Here is a 17,493-nt window from a genome sequence, read left to right on the forward strand (position 1 = left end):
TAAGATGAAGTTGGATCTACTTCCTGAACAAGGTGGTGGTGGTGGTGGTGGTCTTGAAGAAGCTGGTGATGACATTAATATGGATGACATTTTTGAGGAACTGGATTCTGACTCAACGAATGATCCAGATTTTGAACCATCTGATGCTAATGCTCGTCTTAGTGCATTAGAGGATAAAGTTGAGAATATAAATGTAAAGATGGAAAACATGTCTGTTGCTCATGATTTACAATTCAAGTACATGCGCAAATACCTTAGGCGATTGAACAAAGGCATGCACCAACTTGATCCCTTTATTCCTGCTCTGTCATCTGGTTCTGGTTCTGACTAGTTTATATGAGACTTCTGGTCTGTAATATCTTTATAACTTAGCACTTGGTTGACTGATTTTGAGTTGGATACTATCTATGTTTTATGCTGGATATTTATTCTATGTGAAGCTATGCTGAGTATCTCTATCACTATTTTTCTATACTCTCATAACTCCTCATGTTTACTCTCATATATCCCTTTATTTAGTTCTCCTTTATTGTTGTTTCCTTTGTCATATTGTGACAAAAAGGGGGAGAATGGTTTGTTCTTAACGATGTGATTGTGAGAGGAGTAGCATTGGTTATGTTACTCAGGGGGAGTATGTTTGAACTAGTTGAATGTTGAATGTTTAATATTGAATATTGATTTGCAGGTAAGCCAGTTTATATGACCTGGTTCATAACTCTTTAACCAGTTGTTTTACTTTATGTTTATCTTGATTATGTGTTTTGTCACTAATTTGACAAAGGGGGAGATTGTAAGCGTTATAGTTTATATCCCTGTCTGTTGTCAAATTTGTGGTGCCAAAATCATTGTTATATATAACTTGTATAAGTGAAGCTCTCTCAAGGATCAACATTCATAAACAAGCTAAGCTCACAACAAGCAAAGCTCACAAGTACAAGGATCAATCTTGAATGCAAGACTTCAAGAAGAGTACAAGGCAGTTTGTAAAGAACTCAAGACACTTTCAAGATTAAGCTACATCAAGATTTCAAGATTGAGCTACATTAAGATTTCAAGATTGAACTACATCAAGACTTCAAGGCTCATACTTCAAGGTCACTAGTTCCTAATGTTTCAATGTCCTTACTTCATGGTTGAGGTTTGACTGACCTTAGGTTGACCTTAGAAGTAGGTCACTTTGGATACATAAATCAAATGTTTATTTTACATAAGTTTGGTCTGTTCTTCGACTAGTCCTAGGCCTTCTTCGACTAGTCCTAGAGTTGCTTCGACCAGTCTAAGAAATTCCTCGATCAGTGGTGAGTTTGTTACAAATTTCGGATAAAATCTGTTAGGCTTCGACTAGTCCAGGAATCTGTTCGACCAGTCGAAGGAACAGTGTCGACTACATCTTCGACCAGTCGAAAATCTTCGACTCAAAATCCAGCGATGTTTTTCAGGTTCTTCGACCAGTCGAAGGAGACCTTTGACCAGTCGAAGGTGACCTACGACCAGTCGAAGGAGACCTTCGACTAGTCATAGAACGGTCAAAGCTTATCGCGCCTGATTTTTCAAATATCTGTTATTGCTTCGACTAGTCGAAGAGCTCCCTAGACCAGTCGAAGACGGGATCTGCTCACCTATAAATAGTGCACGAATCTCAGAAGAAATCATCGAATTAATTAATCCATTCAAGCCAATCTTCGTCGATCTTCTAAGAGATAATTTTGTGCTCCATCTAAGCTAAGTGTGCTTATTTAATGTTCTCTTTCCTTAGCTTTATTTAATTGATTTTGTTTCTGCTATTCCAATCTAATTTGATAAGAGGAATTGTTATTCCCCTTCTTTGGAATCAAAATCAATTAAGGCAAGCCCTATTTGGTTTAATTTAAAATCTATTAGAATTATAACCATTGTAATTGAGTACTGGACATTGAACTTGGACATTCAATCATCTACTCGACTTAGTTCTGGGGTGCTACAACGAAGGAGATAATCAGGTATTTTACATTTAATTGTAAATTCCTTTCTGTTTTGGTTTCTTTCAAGATTTGCCAGAAAAATCTTGTTGTATTGGTTATCTGAGGAGAGCCAGGAAAACTCAGAAGTGGGGTTTTTTAATTGTGTAAGCCCATAGAGAAAGACACAATTGTAAAGGTTTTGGGTGAACCAGGGAAAACCTATTTTGTTAGTGAACGCTAATATCCCCTGTGTGAGGATATTAAGAGTGGAGTAGCATTCTGTGTAGCTGTTGTTTAACAGTTGGTGAACACACAGGCGAACCACTATAATCCCTTGTGTTGTGGTTGAATGATTTATACTTCTGATCTTTAATTATTCTTTTGTGGGATGTATGTATGGTAGTGAATGTTGTAATCATTTAATTCAAGCATTGTGAGAATTTTGTAATAGTTTAGAATTTATTTTCTACTATTCCTTTATCAGCTTGATATTCAATTTCCTTTAAAAGTTGTTCCAGCAAGGTTACCCTGCCATTTTTATGGTGTATGGCTGTCCTTAGAACAATACATTTGTGATTACAATTTATTGCAATTTAGTTTGTATTTATTTCTGTATTCCTCTTTGGTTTGAGATTTGATACAAAGATCTTTCTAGAAATAAAGTTGTCCTACCATAAACTCTGGTTTTTGGTGTAAGGTTGTCCTTAGAACAACATTTGTATCAACCTCTCAAGATCTGAATTTTGAGGTTATTTTACTTTCTTGCATTGTGATTTATTTTGGCTATCATATTCTTTTTAATTCCGCTATTATAAGTTTTATTTGGCATTATCCTATTCACCCTCCCTCTAGGACATATAGCTAGGCCTTTTCAGAGGGTCAGTTTTATCCAATCGAGCCAGAATTTTTGAAATTTGGTTTCTCCTAGGACCAATTGAGGCGATCCTTAGACCAGTCGAGGGAACCATTTTTCGACCTATAAATAGAGGACTTTTCTCAATTTTTTTCATTCATTCTAAGCCAATTCAAGCCACCACTCTTAGAGATAAGTCCCCGTGATTGTCAAGCTATTGTATGGTAATTTTAGATTCTTTTTATAGCTTTTTTTTATTTCTAATTTCTTGATCTCTTGCTACTTTAATCTGATTTGATAAAAGGGAATTTTGATCTACCCTTTTTGAGATCCAAGAAATTGAAAGAAAGTAGCCCAAGGTTGGATTAATTTAAAATTCATTTAGACCTAGAACTCTTCCATTCATGTGATTGAACATTGGACATCTTCATCTTCAAAGAAGTAGTTCTACTAGGCTACATCGAAGAAGAATCTTCAGATAAGTATTTTCATTTACAACTTTTAGTTTTTGAGATTGCTAAAAAATCTCTATTGTGGTTTTGACTGAGATAGACAGAAAATCTTAGCGTGGGGTTTTTAATTGTAATAGCCTATTGAAAACACAATTGTAAAGGTTTTAAGGTGAACCTTGGAAAACTTTCTTTTATAGTAAAAGCCAATATCACGTGAGTTGTGATTATTAGGAGTGGAGTAGGTGTGGCTGTTTGAGAATAGTTGGTGTACACATTGAACCACTATAATTCTTAGAGTTTGGATGATGATGATGATGATGTATGTGATGCATATGTGATGAATGTTTGTATTTATTTCATGTACTTGTGGTGAATGTTGTAATAGATAGATTTATTTCAATTACTTCTTGTATTAGTTTGAGTTTTTTATCATTATTGAGTTCAAGAAATCAGGTTGTCCTACCATAAACTTTGGTTTTTGGTGTAAGGTTATCCTTTGAACAATGTTTATATCAACCTCTCAATAGTATTGCAATTGAGGTTGTTATTTGTTTTAGCTATCTGCATTTATATTCCGCATTTATTTTTTATTTGGCATAGTCCTATTTACCCCCCCTCTAGGTCTAAGAGCTCGCCCTTTTCAAGTTGTATCAAAGCTAAGTGGATCATTTCTATTGGATTTATTTCCTGAGCTTATCGATTTAGAGCTTTCAGTATGTCAAATTTTGATAGCCTATCTATTACTAGGCCACCACCATTTGATGACTCCAACTATGCTTATTAGAAAGTTAGGATGAGGATATTTATGAAATCCATTGATGAAAGCATGTGGTAAGCCACAGTGACTAGATGGAATCCACCAATGTCTGAAGTTCCAGGCAGTGATGGAACCAAGTCCCCAAAGGAAACACCATTTTATATGTGGACTACTCTTTAGAAAAATGAGAGAAGTGCAAATTCTAAGGATTTAAATGCAATCACTTATGCACTATCACCTAATGAATTCAAAAAAAAAATATTTCTAATGATACTGCTAAACAAGCCTAGGACATTCTTGAAATGACACACAAGGGTACATCTATAGTAAAAAAGTCTAAAGTTCAGATCCTCACCACTAGGTTTGAGGAAATTCGTATAGAAGAAAATGAGTCTTTTATGGACTTCTATACGAAACTAAATGACATAGTCAACTCTATGTGGGGTCTTGAAGATGGTATACCAAAAAGCAAAGTATGTGCAAAAATACTGCGATCACTTCCTGAGAGATTTAATTCTAAGGTGACTGCCATTCAGGAACTTAGAGACATAGATCACATGAAGGTTGAGAAACTTGTTGGTTCACTTTAAACATATGAATTAAATTTCAAAGATCCAAAAGGTAACTCTATAGCTCTTAAATCATCCAAATCTACTTCTCATGATAGTAATGTTAATTCTGATTATGAAAACTCGGAGGATGATATGGCTTTACTTACGAAAAAGTTTTACAAGATTTTTAAAAGTAAAGAAAGAGTTGATTTTCAAAAAACCCTCTGAGAAGAAAAAGGGTAAATCTTAAAACTAGAAATCTCTAAAAGATAGTTAGTGCTTCAATTGTCATGAATATGAGCATTTGGCAAATAAGTGTACAAAAAGGGACAAACCAAAGACAAAAGGCATGATAACCACATGGGATGAATCATTCAGCTCTGAAGCTTCTTCTAAGTCAGATGAATCAGAACCCGAAACTTCAAATGAAGTAAAGGTTTTAATGACACTAGCCAGAGTCACTTCCACAGATAGTTGTGATTCAACCGAATATGAAAATCTGAGAAGTGACCCTGAAAATGATAATGAAGATGATCTTCAAGATCCCTATAATGTCCTATAGAGGGAAAGTTGTAAGATTGTTGTCAAGCTAAAACTTCAAAAAGAGAAATTTCTAAAATTAAAAGAAGAATTTGAAAATTCTGTTTTAGAAAAATCTCATATTTCTGATTGTTTTGAAAAGACAAAATGTGATTTGAATCTCAAAACATCTGAACTTGAAAATTTAAGAACAGAAAATGAGAAACTAAAATGTGAAGTGTCTTCTCTATTGAGTTCAAAGGATCCATGAAGGTATGCCCAGGGAGACCCTAAACTTGAAAAGTTACTAACCGCATCTAGAACATGTGGAGACAGGTCGGGTCTGGGTTATGTCAAACACATGCCTCTGAAAAATAAGAGTGTATCTCCTACATTTGTCAAAGGAGAATCCTCTAACTCAAAAGGAAATGGCCTGAAATATAATAATCAAAACAACTCTAAAAATGTAAAAACTTTTCAAGCTTTTAAAGTTAATACTACTAATGTCAGCTTTAGAAAACAATGCTATAATCCTTTAGCTGAAAAAATTGTGGACTTACTCAAGGAGTTTCTCAAATCTAACTCTAATATGAGAGTTAATAATAATTTCAAGCGAAGAAAAACCAATAGTGCTTCAAAACCCAAAACTATAATGAAATGGGTTCCTAAGGTTACTTGTCTAGTTGCCCAGACTGCCTTCAAGGCTTCGAGTCAATCAAAGTGGTACCTAAACAGTGGTTGCTGAAGACACATGATAGGTGACAGAGATTTGTTCACCAACTACAAAGAAATTACTGATGGTTCAATCACTTTTGGTGATGGAAGCAACCGCAAGATAATTGGCTAAGGTACAGTTCATATTTCTAACCTTCCTCCTTTTGAAAATGTTTTATTTGTAGAAGGACTTAAGCACAAGCTTTTGAGTATTTTTCAAATCTGCGATAACAAACATAGTGTTAAATTTACAAATCAAGGATGTGAGATCTCAAATGAGAAAGGTTGTGTGATATTACATGGTTGTAGAACATTTGAGAATTGCTATATCGTGAATGAATCTTGCTCATTTAAATTAACTTGTTACATGGTCTAAACCAATGATAATGAATTATGGCATAAACACCTTGGACATGTTAACTACTGAAATCTGTATAGATTGAGCAAAGCCGGTCTTATTAGAGGTCTACCCAAATTAAAGAAAATGGATAAAATATGTGGTGCATGTCAAATTGGAAAACAAATAAGGAGTAGTCACAAGAAAGTGAACTCCTCTGCCACATCCAAACCTCTTGAACTTCTCCACATGGATCTTGTTGGACCAACCACAATAGAGAGTAGAGGTGGTAAGAAGTATTTCTTGGTAATTGTGGATGACTTTACCAGGTTTACTTAGGTTTCATCCATGAGAGAAAAATCTGAAACTCTCAATGAAGTTAAAAGATTACTCAAGCGTATTCAAACTGAAAAAAAATGAATGTTGTTAAGACCGAAGCGATCATGGATCAGAATTCGAAAATAGCAATTTTGAGAAGTTCTGTAGCGATCATGCTATATCGCATGAGTTTTCAACTCCTAAGATGCCTCAACAAAATGGGGTCGTTGAAAGGAAAAATAGAGTGCTACAAGAGATGGCCAATGTAATGTTAAATAACATGAAGTTACCTAAAAATTTATGGGCCGAAGCTGTTAATACTGCATGTTATATCATAAACCGTGTTTACATTAAAAAATTTAAAGATAAAATGGCTTATGAATTGTGGTTTATTAAGAAACCTATTGTTAAATACTTTCAAATTTTTAGAAGTAAGTGCTACATTTTACGAGACCGAAAAAATTTAGGGAAGTTCAATATTAAGAGTGATGCAGGGATAATCCTAGGTTATGCTCCGAATAGTCGAGCATACCGTGTTCTTAACAAGAGAACTGGTATTATTCATGAGTCTATAAATGTTGTTATTGATGATCACCTGAACACACCAACAACTAGTTCAGCAGATGATGAAGTTACTGTAATTGATAAACCTGACTCCTCATCTTGTCAAGTCAGCATTGAACTACGATCAGTCAAAAACCATCATACTAATCAATTTCTAGGCAACCCTCTCACTAGTGTCATACTCAAAAATAACTGTAAAACATATGCAATTATGTATGTTTTACTTCCCAAATCAAACTAGCCAACGTAAAAGAGGCACTCACTGATGAAAATTGGATAGTTGCCATGCAAGATGAACTAAACCAATTTGTTAGGAATGATGTATAGTATTTAGTTCCAAGACCATCTGATAAACATATAATTGGAACCAGGTGGATTTTCAAAAATTAATCTAATGAGTTAGGGAATATAATAAGAAATAAGGCTAGACTGGTTATACAAGGGTACACTCAAATAGAAAGAGTCGATAATGATGAAACTTTTGCCCCAGTAGCTCATCTTGAATCCATCAGATTATTCATATTGATTGCTTGTTTGAAAAAGTTTAAGATCAATCAAATGGATGTTAAAGTGCATTTCTAAATGGTGATCTATATGAAGAGGTTTATGTTGAACAACCTAAAGGTTTTGAGGACCCTAAACACTCTAATCATGTGTATCACCTTAAAAAGACACTTTATGGTTTGAAACAAGCTCCCAGAGTATGGTATGAGAAATTGACTAAGTTCTTTCTAAGTCGTAATTTTTTTTATGGGGAGTGTTGATAAAACTCTTTTTGTTAAAAAATTCAATGAACAAATACTAATAGTACAGATCTACGTTGATGATATTATCTATGGTTCTACTTGCTCCAACCTAACCATTTAATTTGTAGAGTTGATGAAATTCACACTACCAAAAAATCAGGCAAAGGATACAGACTATGACGGATTTTAGCTATGGTTTAAAGCTGTAGCTAAATAGCTACGAGTGTAGTCCGTAGCTAAAAGTAAAATAACCGTAGCTAAATTAGTGAAAAAGCCATACAAAGACTATGGACTATTGGAGAATTTTACTACAGATATAAACCGTAACAATAGTACTACATATTTTATCCACACATAGAGTTGGAAGGTCTCGTAAGACCCTCCATGGGGCCCACCGAAATGTATGTGTTTTATTTAATCCGTCCATCCATTTTTTAAGATAATGTTAGTACATAAGCCCAAAACATGAGGTAGATCGAAGGCTCAACTAGACCACACCGTAGGAAACAGTGGATATCAAGTTCCTATTGTTTATATTTGGTGTGGTCCACTTGGGCCTTCGATATTCCTCATTTTTAAAGATGACTTATTATTTGAAGTTAAAATGAATGGATAGATTAGATAAGACACATACATCACGATGGGCCCCACAAGCCTATGACCGGACCGTCCACGCATTGACTGGTCTTTTTTGGGTAAAAGACCCAAAAAATCCCTCACTCCTGCCCTTACTTTCTATCTCCCTCTCATTATCCCTCTCTCGCTCGCCCTTACCCTCTCCCTCTCTCACTCCCCCGCCCTCTCTCTCTTCCTCTCCCTTTCCCTCTCTCTCTTCTCCTCTCAATCTCGCTGCCATTCTCGCGGGCAGCAACAAGTTCACAACCCTAAAAGGTCTCTCTCTCTCTCTCTCTCTCTCTCTCTCTCTCTCTCTTCTCGTCGATCTCTCTTCGTCTCGATCGGACTGCTAGCTACGCTCAACTGCAGCAACTCGGTAACCCATCTCTGCTTACAGGGGGTTTGAATCCATTAAGTGCATTAACAAACGAGGTTTAGATAAGGGTTAAGATTTGATTCTTGAAATGGATGTTAATGGAGTGGAAATCTATCCTAATTTTGGATTAAAATGCCAGCCTCATAAAAAAAAAATAATTCATGCTTTAGGTTTTTATTCAAGCTAGCATTTGTATAGGTATCGTCTTCATAGATCTGGTTTATTCATCTTGCAGGCCACAATTCCTTTGATTTTTTATAACATCGAATGTTGTTTTTTTTACTATTGGCTTTGATTTTTCGGAAGGCATTAATTTTTGTTTATGGCCTTATGTAGTATGGTTTGTGTCACCAAGAATGAAGGATTTAAATTAAGTTGTTGTTTTAAGAAAGGCATGTACTATTACATGATGCTCGTTAGATATTTGATGAAATGGGCTTGTCAAGTTTGGTTGTTTTGATGATGCTTGTTAGATATTTGATTAAATGCCCTAGAGAAATCTTGTTTGGGTAGAAGTAATTCCATAGTTTGTGTATGGAATAAGTATTCTTTTATTCAGTTATTCTATATAGTTTGTGTATATGAAGTTCCAAAAAAAAGAAAAAAAGAAAAAAGAAAAATATGTAGATGCATGATGCTACAAGCTCACCATATCTAATTGACTTTGTGTCTAGAAGTGATAATGATAGTCCAACTCTAGCCACCTTGAGGAAAAGATGTCTGTCTAAAACATTTCTGAGTCAGTCATCTTGGTGTGATTCCACCTCATTGCACATCTCCAAATGCAACCTTACTACTTTGTTCGAAGTTTTTGAATTTGAATGAATTAGAGATAGAGCTCTAGTCCTTTTGGCATCTCTTCTTTTTAATTTCAGAGATGGCTGTTTCGGAAGTTGATAAGATTGGCGAACTCGAATCAATGGGATTTCCAATGGCTTGCACAACAAAGGCACTCCATTATTCTGGTGAGGCAATTGATAAGAATTCTCTTTTCATTTCTACTTTGCACTTTGTATTAGTAAAGATACTTCCATATAAGAATGGACAAGGCTATGATGATGAAATTCGTGTTTGTATCTCACTAAAAAGTTCAATTTCTTCTTCCCAGATCACTATTGTTGTTGTCATGAGTTTTTGTTTGAAGATTCTATTGGATGTCTATGAACTTATGCACTATTAAGGTTTTGAAAAGTTGGCTGGTTTTTTTTTTTTTTTTCCTAATGAACATCACGACAGTGATGCCTTTTTTATTTAAATATATTAAATATATGATAGCTTCACTAATACAATGGCTGTGATGGTCTTTATATCAGCTCATGGCAGGTCCAACACTTCATTTTTATATATATATATATATATATATATATTTATATATATATATTTATATATATATATATATATATATATATATATTGTGCAGCAAATGATGTCATATATGTTAAACCACCACCAAATGATGGAGATTGGAGATGCATCAGCAATTGAGGAATAAATGGTTTACACTCTCTGTTCTCCTTAAACACATGCAATAGCTGATCACAATTAATTAATAGCACTCTAATTAATCTCTATTAATCATCATGCCATGATGTTTCCCATATATTTGACTATTCCAGATGTATGTGTTTTATCCACCCAATCTATCCATTTTGACAAATCAATTTAGGTGATGTCCCAAAAAATGAGGCAATTGGTGGACCAAATTGTAGGATCAATTGTCTTACTTGGCCAATAGTGTTGCATTAAAAAGTCTCCTTTTGATTTGACTTTCAAAGTCATTATATTGTCAGACAGTGTTGTAATTTGGCAGGTTCTTGTTTTATGTTATTGCTTGATTTATAGTGGCTAGTGGGTTCCTTGTGTTGGAAAATTCTTAAAGAATGATGGTCAAGGATCGATTTGAATTAAGGATTATTTTGTTGGAACTTTTAGGTTATGTTGTATGATATTTTAGGTTGTTTATTGCAGGACTTCTATAGTTTTTGCTATTGAATTGATATTAGAACCTTTGGGAGCAGCTCAAATCTTGTCTGATGGACTGCCAGAAGCTCTCCTTGGAAGCCTGCAGTCATGCCACTCAAAATCAACAAGGTTATGGTGTATGATATTATAACATTTAAATGTTTCAGTTGTCTAATTTATTATAATTTTTTATAGGTTAATTGTCCTAGGTTGAAATTTTTGGAGATTCTTTTTTTTTTTTTTTTTTAAAGATTTTTTCCTAAAGATTATCATGACGGATTTTATATTTAAAAAAACTCAACCTTAAAAGCTTGTTGATTTTGGTGAAATTTACTGTTAATTTGTTATTTATGGAAAATTCTTAACCCATTTTTTGCTTGTGGTAAGAAATTTTGTTGTATATTTCTTTTTGCCAAAGTTGGTTTATTTTAGAGTCCTAGAGGTATCAGCTCTTTTATTCTCTTCTAATTAATTACGTTGCTACAAAATTGTGCTATCCAGGCAGAGCATTTATTCATTTTTTTTTTCTGCAAATTGATATGCATATATCTGTATGCCTTCAAATATGAGAATGGCCCAAAAGCTAGGGTTATTCCTCTCCCTGTTACCGCCCCTGCGCTTGAGCTTCAGGCTAATTGCCAGTTGACTGTTGTTTCTAGGTAGCTCCAGCTTGATGTAGTTCGTGAACATAATTCTTCTTGCTGGCAATTTTGGATATACCAATACAAGTCGTAAGTCTGTTCCTAGTGGTGATTGGATCCCGTAATCTGATTTAAAAAATGAATTGCATCCATTTTGCACTTTCATGTTGCCAACTGACTCTTAAATGGATTTGTGGAACTTTACCCTGCATATTATCTATAGGGCTCTTATAGTGGTTTTTGATATCACATTTGATGCAGATTAAGCAGGATGATTATTTATTTATTTATTTTTCTAGCAGTTCTTGTTCCTTGCTAGTTCCAATCTAGATGGTGTCTGTTACATTAAGGTTTTGTTTCATCTTTCTATCACTTTTAGAATTCCTTGCAAAATCTATTTACTTTTTCATAATAGAAAAATACTTGCCGGTAAGAATATAATGGGAGCTCTTGATTTATGATGTAACTGATAGTAAGTCTTATTCTTGGGTTACAGACTACAAATCTTGATGAAGAAAAATTTGAAGATCAGGAAAGCTCTTGAAAGCACTTTGGATTTCTTTTATGAAATCCTTAAAACCAGATTGAACCAATTGCCCTCTATGTTTGCACGCGACATTTAATTTCTACAGATTAAACTCTTATCTGGCAGGTTATAAATTATTCATGTGGTATTTTATTCAATGCCATGTGCAGTTGATATGTTTATATGCTTGCCTATTGCAATATCATAGTATCTTTAGAAAAGAGACCTGGTTTGTTTGCAGGATTACATTGGTGAAAGAGTGCAATGTTTTATCTTTTTATTTTCTAGATATATGGTTGCCATAGGAACTTTATGTTGAAGTAATGAATAAGCAACTTTGCCTTTTGAATTTTAGGTTAATTGGAGAAAAGTTTCCTTGGCTGCTCCTCATCATTTATTTGGTTATTTAGGTTGCTCTTACACAAATTCAGATGCAATGACCAGCAATTGAATTGACAACATGCCAAAATAGAAACAGGTTTGTAGCTAGTAATTACCAACTACTTCATGTGCATAAGGTATAAGTGCACAGGATTCAGGCATGCAAGCACAATGGTTTGATTTTCAGATCCATTGCTCCAATGACAACTGAATATCATATCCAATTAGGATTGGATAACAAAGAAGAAACATGTCTAGACAAAAATGTATTTCAAGCTGGCCAATACTCCTGTTCTATTTTCTATTGATTTCATAAAATTAGTATCATTGCTTATTTTAGTAAAAAAAAAACTTTCAATTGATGATGAAGACCATTGTGTGAATGTCTTGCAGGTTATATATATATATATATATATATACATATATATCACTAATCTTGAACTAGTGAAGACGATTGAATTTGTAAACTCTACCATTCTTACCTGTAGGTTTTATGAAGGTGTTGTGCAACCTTATAACCCAGGAAAGAAGAAACATGTGGTAAACTATGAGACTTGTGTACTTCTCTTAATTATCCCTGTCCAAACTGTCCCCTTTCTTGAAGACTTACTTGTTGAATGATATTTGCTTCAAAGATACTATATGACAATGGAGATGTGGAAGTTTTTCAGTTATATAAGGAGCAAGCGGAGGTTATTAGTGAAGGTTCCGATCCTAACAAGGTATTGATGTATGTATTATAGAGCAATCTTTTCTTTTTTAGCTAAATTATAAATTTTAGAATGAAATATAATGTGTTCAACCTTTTTCCAGTAACTTAAATCATCGAATGTTTCCCCATCCAAAGGAATGTAAGTATCACTGTTAAAATCTTTTCTTTCCATGATTCAGTTTTATGTCATTTTAGTTAATTAAAATACAGTTTGGGCTTTTATATCTTGTTGCTTGTAAACAGGCTATTGCACAGGTAATAACAAAAGCTATGAAGACAGATCTTATGACATGATTTTACACTGATTTTCTCCTCATCTGTTTTTATGTCTCAACTTCAAATAGGCTTGAGTAACTACAGATGTTGTCAGTCCCACTGATATGTGTTGCAACAATTCGAGTAGCTTTGGAAGCAGCAGGTTTCCCTGACGTGTCTATCATGTCGTGTACTACTAGGTAATTCTTTTTCCATTTCCTTATGATCAGACTGCATGTTGGCTAAATGTGTTAACATTGCTTGGATTTGTAGAAGAAATAAAAGGGGATCAAAGTCTATAATTGTAGAAGAAATGAAAAAAGAAAAAAGTGAAAAGTGAATCTAGCAAGCTAGAGAAGGTTCATAGGTGATTGCTTGTTAGAGAATGTCAGCTGGATCAGGAGGCTAACGTTGGTTCATGTTCCTAAACAAAATGTTTAATCTAAGTGGATTGCATTTAGGCTTCCCTCCATTGGAGAATATGACAGACATGAAGATACTGTGAGTTGAATTGAATATACTACTATCCATGGTGTGTGTGTGTGTGTGTGTGTGTGTGTATAACAATGTTAATCGTCTCTTGTTTCATTCGTTTTATGAAGTACATTGCTTGGCTGATGCATCAGGATACTAAGAAATTGCTTAATTTCTAGTGAAATCCCAAAATTTATTAACGACAACATGAAGAATCTCAAAACCCTGTAAGTTACTTCCTCTGGGCCTTTTACAACGCATGGGGTTCATGAATTTCATCTCTCATCAATGCTGACCATGCATTCTTAGGTGAAAAAAAAAATCCAATTTTGAAATATTTCAATTTTTATGGGGATGATTGGATCTAATGTTTGACAACCCGATTGTTGTGAAGTTGTCCATGGAATGTGGACCTATAATGATTTCAGTTATGATATACCTATATGCTTTTAGAAATTCCCCAATAATGGTAGACATCCAAATTTATCTCATTAATTACTCTATGAGTATCCTATAATGATTTTGGTGATTCCCATGTGGGTGGCCAATCGTAGACCGCACTCCGGTCTTGTGAGGGATGATCTGACGGGACATCCATAAGCTGCTGAGAAATGTCCACCTTCAGTACGATGATTCACAAGGAAATACCATTGATGCTGCTAAATAATTCTAGCCACCATTATTGACTTGTCAAACCACCCAATCTGTCTTCTGTTTATTTAGGGAATTCAATCATTTTATCTATTTCTCTATTTTATCTAATAGAATATTGGTTATCTGTCAAAAGAGAAGTATTATTGACTGCATGACTAACCTAGAGTCATCCTCAAAGGGTGAGTCAAGTAATTAGGTCTGAATCACTTACACACACTACACTCTCTACCATTTCATCTAACGAGCTGGAGATGCTAGTTCCTTGTGAATTCCTTGTAGAATTTATGAAGTTTTAAATTTCCCTGGTAAATAACAATGGGCATTTCAAGAAGCTTACATAAATACATTGTAGTCCTACTAACATATAAAATATTAGGTTCTTGATTTAAAATGTAAGACACCTTTTTTACGTTAGAAGTAAAGATTGAATTTTAATAAGCTATTAGCATTACCTACATTTTCTTACTTTATTTGCTATTTCAGTTGGGCCGCAATTCTTTCGTAGGACTTGTATCTTTCCTCTTCTATTTTTTGGGATGCTTGGTTGTTATGTTCATTGGAACAGGCCAACTGTGTTGTTACTTTGCTACACCATAAGGGAGCATGAGCAAGACTAAAAGACACCAAAAAAGTGCTTACATGGCTCAATAGGCAATTTTAACCGATTGCTTCATGGGTGATGATGTCTCATTTTCTTTTGTCCATTATCAATGCTAAGATTTCGAATTTCCTCTTTCATGCTAGTCTTTTTGTTGTTGTTGGGTTAGTGGGCCATCAACGAACCATACAGTCTATTTAGGTGAGCAGTTGTTTGATTCATAAAAATTCATCTATATTTGATACAATGTTATTTTAAGCTAAGGAGAATTGTTCCTTGCTTTTGCTAACCAGGGGCTTATGATGAGGAAGAATCTGCAGCAAGGGCTTACAATCTGGCCACAATTGCTCCAAAACTCAAGTGGACAAAACCACAGGAAATAATGGACGCTTACAATTAAAAAGTTCTTGTGGCCACAAGTTTTGAATCAAGTTGATTTATGTGTTTTCCCTTCAACCAGGTCCTTGTGACTTTATGGACAGGTTAGAAAACATACTATAAGCTTAGGAAGGTTTCAACGATGGACATTATTCTCTCAATTGTTTCATGTGGTGTGGTCCTTTTTAGTTATGGACCTGCCTCATTTTTGGGCTGATTCCCTGAAATAGGATGGCAAAATGAATGGATAGAATTAATGAAATACACACATAATGGTAGGGCCCACGGAGCTTTGACATCAGCTAGCTGGCTAGTGTTGAGGTCAATAGCCAAACCACGGCTTGTCAATAAGCCGTTGGCCTTTCCATTGTATCAAATGAGAAGACATGTACCAACCATCTCAACACCCTTTAGGAATGGACTGTGAATGTGGGAGTATACACTGAATAATGCTATATACACTATCTGCCTAACATCTATCGCATCGAGATTATTGATAGAAACTTGTTGGTTTTTGGATACAATGCAGGCACCATCACAATGGCAGATGGGAAGCAAGGATAGGAAGGGTTTTCGGAAACAAGTACCTCTACCTTGGAACTTACAGTGAGTGTTATTTCTTTAATATCTAATCAATCTTCCCATTGTTCCAAGACTTGGACAAGTACCATACGGACTCATCCAGTTAACTCAAATTTTAATACCCAGAGTCACCCTCGATCGACTAGGGCAATTAGTCAGGCTGATTCACCCTGACTTAGGTCTAAATTGAGAAAATCCAAGAGTGACCGAGCCTTTTAATCATTTTGACAAATATTGTGTGAGTTCACTACACCATAATTGGGAAGCAAATACACAACAACATGCTCAGTTTGGGCTTCTGCATTTTGTATTGTGTATTTTGTATAATTTACAAACTATCAATTGTTGTAATTCCTTTGGTGTAGGTCTTTGGGTTCATCAAGTCAATGAGCTGACTCAGTTAACCCGATGAGATTTTGAGCTGAGTCATCAGGTTCAGGAATAAAAAGCCTCAGTTTGGTGTAGGTTTTATGCTACCCTGTTTTCAGATATTGAGTCATCAGATTTTTTTTGCCTTCACCAGAATTTCAAGTTTTATGCGAAGTTAGATGCTTACTTGTTATCGATTGAGCTTTCTATCTTGAGATTGCTTTTGATAGCATCCTTCATGTCTTTATTCTTTGTTTCCTCTGTTATGTAGGGGCTATGTTGGAATTCACAACTCATGATTCAGAGATTTCATTCTAAAACCGGAGCTTCTTTGAGTCATTGTAGGTTCTGGATTTGAGCATCCTTTAGAAGGAAAATTCTTGTCATGTTATTCTCATTTTATGTTTGACTTCATGAAAAATACAAATTTTCTGGTTTTTTTTATTGTTGCATCTGATCTTGAATCTACTATGGGTTTTTAGCAATTATATGTGATTTTTTAGAAGAATTTCAGCATCTGTTGCTAGTTTGGTTGTTTTATTTTTACTTTTTGTAGTCATTTGTCATGTTTAACATATTTGGAGACATGCAATCTGTTGAATTCATGTAATAAATTTGGTATGGAGAAGGATGACATCTGCTTTTGGATTTGGATATTTCTTTTCATGTTATTATAACAGATCTAAAACTGTTTTTTTTTTTTTTTTTTTTTTTTTAAGTTTATTTTCTTATCTATAGATGAATTCCTGCCTTTTTAGGTTTTGTAATTTTGTTATTTTCTTATGATGGTATCTGAATTTCGGTAATTTTGTTTTGTAATTACACCATCATTAGAATTTTTTTTAAAAAAGGAACTAGCTACGGATATTGGTCGTAGCCTTTGATCTATAAACCATAGCTATTACTAACTTCTGCCTTTTGCTATGAATTTCATACCACTTTGAATATTATCTGTAGCTATATGTACTTTCCCTACAAAGAATATGGTTTTTACCTTTAGCTACCCCACTAATAGCTACGGATGTGCTACGGACTAGATCCATAGCAATAGGCCTTTAGCTACGGATTTTATCCATAGCCTTTACCCCTTTTTCTGGTAGTGTCAAGTTCGAAATGAGTATAGTGGGAGAATTAAACTACTTTCTAGGTTTACAAGTTAAATAATTAGAAGACGGTATTTTCATTTCTCAAACCAAGTATGCTTTAAACCTAGTTAAGA

At 34.5% G+C, this 17,493-nt stretch overlaps 1 protein-coding gene and 1 long non-coding RNA gene across 2 annotated transcripts; both read left to right on the plus strand.

Annotated features, from left to right (window-relative positions):
• The first annotated feature begins 9,619 nt into the window (after positions 1-9,619).
• LOC131250667 (uncharacterized) lies at positions 9,620-13,616 on the plus strand. The gene is made up of 5 exons (XM_058250948.1): positions 9,620-9,811; positions 12,646-12,792; positions 12,888-12,982; positions 13,066-13,103; positions 13,208-13,616. Exons 1-5 carry the CDS (start codon positions 9,620-9,622, stop codon positions 13,267-13,269), a joined length of 534 nt encoding a protein of 177 aa, XP_058106931.1. The 3' UTR covers positions 13,270-13,616.
• A 797-nt stretch (positions 13,617-14,413) lies between these two features.
• LOC131252128 (uncharacterized) lies at positions 14,414-16,982 on the plus strand. The gene is made up of 4 exons (XR_009174202.1): positions 14,414-15,427; positions 15,853-15,929; positions 16,271-16,366; positions 16,546-16,982. It is a non-coding gene; the product is annotated as an uncharacterized LOC131252128 (long non-coding RNA).
• Positions 16,983-17,493: the final 511 nt, after the last annotated feature.

Source organism: Magnolia sinica, chromosome 7, assembly GCF_029962835.1.
Source record: "Magnolia sinica isolate HGM2019 chromosome 7, MsV1, whole genome shotgun sequence".
Lineage (NCBI taxonomy): Eukaryota > Viridiplantae > Streptophyta > Magnoliopsida > Magnoliales > Magnoliaceae > Magnolia > Magnolia sinica.